We start from the raw sequence: 10,022 nt of genomic DNA, 5'->3' as shown, positions 1-10,022 counted from the left end.
TAGGGCATGATATGGCATCACATCGTGTGGGAACAGTTAAGATTATCCCTGCCCCCACCAAGAGAAAGGAATGGGATCTAGGGGAGGGGATGTAATCTAGCTCAGGTATGACATAAGGATGGAGTCAATTCATTTGAAAGTGAGATTCACAATGAATTAGGCAGTGCTAGTGTGTATAACTGACTCTGTGATTCTCTTTCTGCCCCCAAAGTTTGGTAGAGAATAAGAAGCCAGAGAGCAAAGACTTTGCAGTCTTCTGCTCATAGAACCCTTCAGGTGAGATTTAGTTAAGTTATTTACTCCCCCTGCATGTTCTCAAAAACAGTGTAAAGCTTCAATGATGCCCCTCATCTTTCACAAGAGAGTGATAACCGAAGTGACACATTCAGTAGAGCAGCATTTATTTCCACTGATTGAAGCAGTAGGCCAGATCACAATAAATCCCTAGTCTAGAAGAACTAGCCTCCCGAGACTCCCCCAATAGCACACAGCCCCTCCCTTCCTCTGAGATCGGGGCACTCAGTTGTTCTCCCCCAGGGTGAGCTTGTCAAAAAGGTACCCTCCGAGGCCACTCTTAGGAGTTCCCAGCTGCTTCAGGTTGGTGATGTGGTTTCCCAGAAGCTTTATGGTCTTCACTTGCTGGTCTAGGTATTCCCGCTCCAGGAAGTCACATAGCTGAAACAAACAAGGAGACACAGGTTTGACTAAGTTCCAGTAAGCAGAGACTGAAACACATTTTTATGCCAACATCCTAATGAAAGGGTAAGACAGAATTTCAATTCCTGAACTCAAAGGTACACACTAAAAAGCATGAGGTTAAACTGGTATAGATACTTTGGCCTTGAATTTGATCGAAGAAAGTGGCTGATTGATTGCCATCTGGGGATTCTGAAAGTCTGAACAGTTTTAATCAAGCAGGCTCTGAACAAGTACACCAAGTTTCAACCATGTGTAAATGGAGTGAATCTCAAAAAAAAAAAAAAAAAAAGGCTGGGTACTTAATATCAGGTCTATTCAGGGCCAAGGAGCCTGCCTTCTCCTGGCAGGCATGGTGGCATATCACTTACTCATGAAGACAGAGAGGTCTGGCCAAATAATAATAATAATAATAATAATAATAATAATAATAATAATAATGGTATTTAAGCACTTACTATGTGCCAAGCACTGTTCTAAGCACTGGGGTAGGTACAAGGTAAGCAGTTTGTCCCACCTGGGGATCACAGTCTTATTCCCCATTTTCCAGATGAGATCACTGAGGCCCAGAGAAGTGAAGTGACTTACCCAAGGTCACACAGACACGTGGCGGAGGTGGGATTAGAACCCACGACCTGTATATGTGTATATATCATTGTACATATTTATTACTCTATTTCTTTATTTATTTATTTATTTTACTTGTACATATCTATCCTATTTATTTTATTTTGTTAGTATGTTTGGTTTTGTTCTCTGTCTCCCCCTTTTAGACTGTGAGCCCACTGTTGGGTAGGGACTGTCTCTATATGTTGCCAATTTGTACTTCCCAAGCGCTTAGTACAGTGCTCTGCACATAGTAAGCACTCAATAAATACGATTGATGATGATGATGATGATGATGACGACTCCCAAGCCTGGGCTCTTGCCACTGAGCCACGCTGCTTCTCTTAGTATAGCAAATAGTATTAAGCATCCTACCTAAGACTTCAAGGCTGTCATCAAGGGCAGACTAACCAGTAATCAGAGCCAAGTAATCAATAATTGATAAGACAGCTCAGTTACAAGTAGCTCTCAGCAGAATCTGATGTTTGTTAGTAATTTGAGCAAGTCAGAGTAGCCAAACAACCTTTGATGGGGAGGCCAAGAACAGTTATCTTCGTCTCATACACCTTTTGGCTTATTTGCTCAGAATGCTGGGATCTAGAGAAGCAGCATTGCCTAGTGCACAGTCCTGGGAGTCAGAAGGACCTGCGTTCTAGTTCCAGTGTGTGATCTTGGGTGATACACTTAACTTTTCTGTGCCTCATTTACCTCATCTGTGAAGTGGGGATGAAAACTGTGAGCCCCATGTAGAACATGGACAGTGTGCAACCTGACAGCTTGTATCTACCCCAGCACTTAGTACAGTGTCTAGCACATAGTACTTTAACAAGTACCATAATAAATAGCTAGATATATCTACGTTGTGGTTTGAGTTTGTCTTTCTCCCCAGCCACGTGGACATACGTGAGGATCACTCCTCTCTGAGGCCAATCTGTGCAAGGCCAACAAGCCCTGGTTCACTTTCTTCTCTAGCTTCAAGGCAGCCTCCAGGACCTCCAGGCCATTCTGCCACTCATTCACCACTGGTTTCTGTTGAGGCGATACAAGGTTACCATTTCAGCTGGGCTCATTAGCCCTGGACCAATCAGTATTTTCTGATTGCTTACTGTATACGAGAGAACTTTACTAAGCCCCTTGGGGAGACTACAGTACAATAGAGTTGATAGACATGATTCCTGCCCACAAGGATCTTGCACCCCTCAAACAGGAAGTTTCTAGAAGGACCAGACTCAATTTTTGATAGCAGGGAAATACAAGAGCATATTGAGGACACACCAGCCTATTCTACAGAGAAAGGAGGAGGTGGGAAGGTAGCCACAATAGAGCTGTCGCTGGGAGACTACAGCAGGGTGTCCTTCATTCACACCAGAAGTCTAGTTTAAAGAGATGAATTTCATTGGATCAGAGGAGCAGCATGGCTTAATGGAAAGAACTCAAGACTGGGAATTGGAAGACCTGAGTTCTATCCCAGCTGTTCTTTTTGCCTGCTGTGAGAGCTGAAGCAAGTCCTTTAAAGTGTCTGTGCTTGTTTTCTCAGCTGCAAGATAGGGATTCACTACCTATTCTCCCTCCCCCTTAGACTGTAAGTACTGTGGAGGACAGAAACTGTGCCCAATCTGATTATCTTCTATCTGCCCCAGTGCTTTGCACTTGGCAAACCAATTATCACTATTTAATCAACAGTCTAATGGTCATTGATCTTTGTAAAAGACATATCACTGCTTCTAGAGATAACTTGGGGCTCACCTTAACCTCCTGCAGAAGGATGTGGCCTCCTCGTTTGTTCAGGTATTTCAGGAACTTCTCTGCATGGTCCCTCTCCTCATGGGACTGCTTCTTGAAGAACTTAGCAAAGTGGCCCAGGGCCATATCATACCGCTCAAAGTGACAGGCCTAAGAAGGGAGAGTTGAGAAGGAGACATCCACACAGAAACAAAACTGGAGAGAAGGGCCTATTAGCCTGACACCTGCCCAGGAAACTCTGAATTCTTTGGTCTTAATCACTTGAGAAGTTTTACTCAGTTAATGCATGAGAGGAGATTAACAGAATGAGCCATAGGTCATAGTCAGTCATGACTTCTCTAGGTTCTTCCAGGTGTCCTGTATAAGCAGATGTCCTTCTGTTTAGGTAAAAGCCAATAAATGATTTATAATTATTTTGATTTTTTTCTTATGCTCTGACCACAAAGACCTTGTCATAGAGGAAGACCGTAATAGTCATTCATTGCCAACAGCTTCAGCCCTAGAGACATTTTGTCAGAATTCTGAGCACTCTGACTTTTCAGTGGAGTTGGAGGAGAGTCAGCTATATTTTCACTCACCATAGACAGATAGATGTAGCTAGCATGGAGTTCCATGGTCACCACTTGGCCAATAGCAATTTCACAGTCCACATGGAAGTTCTGGCAGACCTGAGAACACATTTTAATATTATTGGATTGTAGGCACCTAAAAATCTTGCTTTCAAAAAATGTCCCACCACATCTACTCAAAGGGGGCCAAATCAAAGCCAGAGATAGGCTCCTAACAGGAAATATAAATCCCAGCTAGCTCTGCTTGGCAATTGCTCTTCTACCAATCGGAATGCCTTTTCTCACCAAGACACCAACTGTAGGTAGTTTAAGGATGATGTAGCAATATGTGGGCGTAGGCCATCTGGGTGCTAATCCCAGTTCTGCCACTTGCCTGTTGTGTTGCCTTGGGTAAGTCACTTGACTTCTCTGTGCCTCAATTTCCTCACCTGCAAAATGGGGATTAGAATTCAGTCCTTGTGTCTGATTGAGTAATAATAATAATGGCATTTATTAAGTGCTTACTATGTGCTATGAAACTGGTTGAATGGCCAGTCTAGTAATATACCATTACTACTGCGTCACTATCAATCAATTGTATGTATTGCTTATTGTGAGCAGAACACTATAGTAAGAGCTTGGGAGAATACGATATAACAGAGTTGGTAGTCATGTTCCCTGCCCAGAAGGGGCTTCCAGTGTAGGGTTGCCACCTATAATGAGTGAAGTTTGGGCACACTAGGAGCAAGCCCAGCCCAGAAGCTGAGGCTTCCCACCTTCATTCCCACATGTGTATTCTGTCTCAGGGCTTAGTACAGGGTTCCGCACACAATAGGCATTTAATAAATACTATTACTACTAGAGGCATATATCTAGAAGGAGAGGAATAGGGAGGGCAGGCTGGAGATTATTGTAAGTGAGGTGACCACTACAGTGCAAAGTCATCCCTTTCCCCAGTATGGTTGAGGAAGAGTTGCACACTTATGGTGGAAGAGGAGTGGGGACACAGGGGTATTAGTATTCAGAGACCCCCCACCCACCCTGGAGAAAAACTCTGGGATCATACAAAATCGGCCTGCTTATGTGCAATGGTGCTTGTGACTTCCTCACATTAAATTGCGTGCCCCACCTCTGAATGCCAGCAGTCCCCTAGCAAGAGGGATTTAGTGCTCAATAAAATGTGAATTGTTGGACACCAAGAGGGTCATCAAATATCCTATCATTTGCATTTGGGATTGTCTCTATTTGTTGCCGAATTGTACTTTCCAAGTGCTTAGTACAGTGCTCTGCCCACAGTAAGTGCTCAATAAATATGATTGAATGAATGAATGAATGAATGAATTAAGTGGGTGAGAAAATTAGGTGGAGTGACTTTTTCTAAATGTGGTGGTTCCATCCAGTCCTATGACTCACCCTTATACTAGGCATTTCTGCATCTGCACATATGGTTTATGATGTACCACAGACAGAATAAAATGACTTTATACACACCCTGGGATCCTTAACTTGGAGCCATGAGGCAAGCTTTGTAAATCCTTTGCAAAGTTTGCAGACTTTGAGGAGCAGCATAGCTTAGTGGAAAGACTATGGGCCTGAAAGTCGGAGGACCTGGGTTCTAATCCCATCTCTGCCTTTTGCCTGCTGCGTGACTTTGAGCTAGTCACTTAACTTCTCTGTGCCTCAGTTACCTCATCTGGAAAATGGGGATTAAATCCCCCTCCCTCTGATTTAGACTGTGAGTTCTTTGTGGGACAGGGACTGTGTCCAACCTGATTATCTTATGTCTACCTCAGAGCCAAGTAGAGTGTCTGGCACAAGAACTATTAAAAAAAAAATCCACACTCTGGGTGATGTGGTATCCCTGGCTCTTGATGGTCTTCACCTGTTTATTTAGGTCCCATTCCCATCAGTCACACAGCTATGCAATACAATGAACTCATTCCTACAGCAAAGTCACATAGCAGTCAACCCAAGGTTAATGCCATATAAGCAGATCGGACACAATCCCTGCCCCACATGGGGCTCACAGTCTAAGAGGAAGGAAGAACAAGTATTTTATCTCCATTTTAGTTTACAGAGAAGTTAAGTGACTTGCCCAAGGTCACACAGTAGCTAAGTGGCGGAGTTGGGCTTAGAACCCTGATCCTCTAACTCCCAGGCTCATTTCCTTTCCACTACAGCATGCTGCTTCCTGTAGACATGTCAATAAATACCTAGGTAATAAAAAAAGGTAGGCATCTTGCTACCTGGAAGACTCTCCTCCACGGTCTCCCACCTCCAGTAATGTTCATTTTAATGTCCTGTCTGCTGCTTTACTAATTTCTCTGCATGACCTCTCACTTATGAATCTTCTCCTTGAAAAACATTATCCTCATTGAAGTAACAAGTCTAGGGAGAGTAAAAAGCCTCACTGCAGAAGAGACAGGATGGCTTCCCTTTGAATCACTAATAATAATAATAATAATTGTGGTATTTATTAAGCGCTTACTACATGCCGCAGTTCTAAACACTGAGGTAGATACAAGATAATCAGATTGGACACAGTCCCTGTCCCATGTGGGCCTCACAGACTTAATCCCCATTTTACAGATGATGTAACTGAGGCACAGAGAAGCGAAGTGACTTGCCCAAGGTCGCACAGCACACATGTGGCAGAGCCGGGACTAGAACCCAGGACCTTCGGACAGGCCCATGTTCTAGTCAGTAGGCCACGCATTAGTGTTTAGTTACAACACAAGCCCAGGAACAACTGGCTTAGAGAAAAGCAGCTATTCACCTTTACCAACCCTTTGATGGTTGGTAAAGGTAAAGGTAAACCCTTTGATGGAGTGACGTTCAGCTGAGCCTTAGCCCTTTAGGTCTTTAGTGAGTTATAGGTTTCCTCTTGATCTAAAGAGGCTTATTCAGGAGTCATGAGACTAGAACTATAGTTAGGTTTCCTGTTATTCAGCATCAATATGGGAGGAAGCGTGCCTCCTCCTTAGCTACCCCGAGAGATAGCAGCTGAGATAAAAGTGAAAATCGTGCCCACGTCACCCAAAGCTAAGTCCTTAAACTGACTCAGAGCTGCTCTACACCAGCTACTCACCAAGCTCGAGCCCTCCTTTCCTCTTCTCCCACTCCCTTTCGCTTCACCCTGACTCACTCCCGTTATTCATCCTCCCTCCCAGCCCCGCAGCACTTATGTACATATACGTAATTTATTTATATTAATGTCTGTCTCCCCCTCTAGATTGTAAGCTCGTTGTGGCCAGGGGATGTGTCTGTTTATTGCTGTATTGTACTCTCCCAAGTGCTTAGTACAGTTCTCTGCACAAAGTAAGTGCTCAATAAATATGATTGACTGACTGACTGGCAAATAAATATAACTAACACAGTGTGGTGCCCTATTGGCCGAACAATTGATAGCAGCTTCCCAGCCTAAGGAAATTCTATCACAAAATTCCATTTTGGCATCCTAGAAGTGATGTCTACAAGGGCCAGCATCCAAGCACCCTGTGTTGCTGACTGAAAGCAAGGCTAATGACAGAAACTCAACCCCTCCTCAGCTCATATTAATAATAATAATGGCATTTATTAAGCGCTTACTATGTGCAAAGCACTGTTCTAAGCCTGGGGTGGGGGGGAATACAAGGTGATCAGGTTGTCCCACATGGGGCTCACAGTCTTAATCCCCATTTTCCAGATGAGGTAACAGGCACAGAGAAGTTAAGCGACTTGCCCAACGTCACACAGCTGACAAGTGGCAGAGCGGGGATTTGAACCCATGACCTCTGACTCCAAAGCCCATGCTCTTTCCACTGGGCCACCACTGGGGTTCATCTGCTTCCCTCAGGCAATAAGATTACTCTTTCTCTCACCAGAAACGGAGCAACTACAGACCATGCATGGTCTAGCAGATGGCTTGGGTAATGGCTTGATGGTACAAAAAGCTAGGGTTTAATTTGATTTTGTGTAGAACCACATACGGGGGAAATAGTATTTTATTAGTTTGTGATCCGGTCTAGTGATGTGGGGGCGGGTCAAGGAAATGTCATAGCACTGGGGGTTGGAGATGGTAGATGGGTAGGGACCTGAGTTATTAAAGACTACTTATCATTCTTTGCCAAGTCCTATGAACCGGCTTGCTGACTGAGATTTCCAATTAGATTTATTATGACTGTTCCCCTTTTAAAGTCCCCCTTCTCCAAGCACTTCACATGGGCTCGTTCAGCCTCGACCTGTTATTCAGCCACTATTTGATGTGGGGCTCAGCATAGTTCAGGGATCGCTCAGAAACCATCTTGCCCTAGGCCATTTGACAAAGGCACTAAGGGAGGACTACCCCAGACCTGACATTTATTCCAGGTTTTCCATTTTTAACCTTAGTGCCCTTGCCTAGGTCCCATTTGATATCTTTAAATCGACATTACCTCACTATGGAAATGAGTTACACTGTTTTCACCGAACACACCGAGGCACTCACAAAAAATGAATTTGACAAAAATAGCTCCTTGGCTAATTTTACTCATGTCAACATTTTTGCTCTTCTTTTCCTCAGGGTTCAGACCCAGGCCTGTCTGATTTAGCTGGAAGTTGGAGAGTAAGAACGGCTGTAAGACAGAAATTTTGAACCAGGACAATGCTTTCTCAAGGTAGGAAATTCAGAATGAAACACAAAGCCTAAATACGCTGTCTTCTCTACTGATCCCTCCAGTGATTAAGTAATACAGGCAAGACCTAGCCGAGAATCCAGTTACAGCTCGGTGATTTATTTCACATTTCAAGAGTTCCCCAGCCTAGAAACTATGTGTAGTGGATAGAGCACAGATCTGGGAGTGAGAAGATCTTGGGTTTAAACCTGACTCCGCCACTTGTCTGCTGCGTGACATTGGGCAAGACACTTCACTTCTCTGCGCCTGTAACTTTATCTGTAAAATGGGGATTGAGACTGTGAGCTCCTCGTGGGACAGGGACTGTGTTCAACCCGATTTGCTTGTATCCACCCCAGTGCTTAGAAAGGTGCCTGGCACATAGTAAGTGCTTAACAAATACCATTATTATACCAGTGGTGCATTACTCTTTAGCATATCACTGACAGGCAATGATTTGCAAGGAAGGAAAATAAGCTTATCTGAAATACAACAGAAGTATGTAAAAAGTCTTGGATCTAGACTGTCTGTCTTCCTGCAAGCACCCATCACCATCTACCTTATCTGGCTTTTTTCTTTCTAGTCTCCAGCTTTCTCAGTGCCCAAGGCGGACTCCTTTCATCTCTCTCCGGGGGGCTGCCTCTGCTACGGGGGGGGGCTACCTCTGCCGCTCGTCATGCTAGCCATGCCCAAGGAAGAAAAATATTACTTCCCTCTTCCTCATTCACTGCCACACATACAGGCACGTGATCATGCCTCTCCCTGTCTAGTCTGAGGTTTCTCAGATCAAGATTAGGATGATCAATCAATCACTGGTATTGATGGCTTGCGGTGGGCAGAACATTGTACTAAGCGTTTGGGAGAATATGATCCAGCAGAGTTGATAGACACGTTCCCTGCCCATAGAGAATTTACAGGATGATGGGAAATCTGGGACAGATACCCTAGATTTCTGCCGTCTCATAATATGTTGAAGGCCTGGTACATCAGTTAATCAATGAATGCTATAATTCATTCATTCATTCAATCGTATTTATTGAGCACTTACTGTGTGCAGAGCACTGTACTAAGCGCTTGGGAAGTACAAGTTGGCAACATATAGAGACGGTCCCTACCCAACAGTGGGCTCACAGTCTAGAAGGGGGAGACAGCCAACAAAACAAAACATATTAACAAAATAAAATAAATAGAATAGTAAATATGTACAAGTAAAATAAATAGAGTAATAAATCTGTACAAACATATATACAGGTGCTGTGGGGAGGGGAAGGAGTTAGGGCGGGTGGGATGGGAGAGAGAGGAAGGAGGGGGCTCAGTTTGGGAAGGCCTCCTGGAGGAGGTGAGCTCTCAGTAGGGCTTTGAAGGGAGAAAGAGAGCTAGCTTGGCGGATGTGCGGAGGGAGGCATTCCAGCCCAGGGGGAGGACATGAGTGCTTACTGTTGTGCAGAACACTGTACTAAGCACTTGGGAGAATGCAGTATACAATCACCTTCCTGGGATAGTTGCAGTGGAAATTATTCAGGATCGGTGAGCACGTTTTGTTTCGAATCTCAAAATGCTGCTTTTGGGTGATCTAGCTGCTCAAATTGGCTTCCTGCAATAATGGAGAGAACAACTGGGTTATGTAATAATAGGTAAGAGCCGCAGTTTAAACAGTTCTCAGATCTTCTGGTAGGAATGATACCATGTAAATGAAATAATTATGTTCAACATAAACATATTGTTCTCTATGTAACTGAATCCATTAACAAACAGTATCACATTACAAATATGTGGCTTCGTGTATGGTTTGCTTGCT

At 44.0% G+C, this 10,022-nt stretch overlaps 1 protein-coding gene across 1 annotated transcript; it reads right to left on the bottom strand.

Moving 5' to 3' along the window:
• Positions 1–433: 433 nt before the first annotated feature.
• On the bottom strand, positions 434–3,725 carry LOC119945191 (ferritin heavy chain A-like). Its single transcript, XM_038766255.1, has 4 exons — positions 3,624–3,725; positions 3,049–3,195; positions 2,206–2,331; positions 434–675 (listed from the first exon to the last, which is right to left on the bottom strand). The coding sequence occupies exons 1-4, from the start codon at positions 3,723–3,725 to the stop codon at positions 520–522; spliced, it is 531 nt and encodes a 176-aa protein (XP_038622183.1). The 3' UTR covers positions 434–519.
• Positions 3,726–10,022: the final 6,297 nt, after the last annotated feature.

Source organism: Tachyglossus aculeatus, chromosome 24 (genome assembly GCF_015852505.1).
Source record: "Tachyglossus aculeatus isolate mTacAcu1 chromosome 24, mTacAcu1.pri, whole genome shotgun sequence".
NCBI classification, from domain to species: Eukaryota; Metazoa; Chordata; class Mammalia; order Monotremata; family Tachyglossidae; genus Tachyglossus; species Tachyglossus aculeatus.
The sequence above is the reverse complement of the archived record's forward strand: the minus strand, read 5'-3'. Positions and strand labels throughout refer to the sequence as shown.

What these genes read in the sequence shown, in the direction of transcription:
- LOC119945191 (XM_038766255.1), bottom strand. Translation starts at nt 3,725, where the DNA reads ATGTGTTCTCAGGTCTGCCAGAACTTCCATGTGGACTGTGAAATTGCT. An exon ending in GCTACATCTATCTGTCTATG is followed by an intron (nt 3,196 to 3,623) that starts GTGAGTGAAAAT and finishes CTCCCTTCTTAG; the next exon opens with GCCTGTCACTTTGAGCGGTA. An exon ending in TCCTTCTGCAGGAGGTTAAG is followed by an intron (nt 2,332 to 3,048) that starts GTGAGCCCCAAG and finishes TCGCCTCAACAG; the next exon opens with AAACCAGTGGTGAATGAGTG.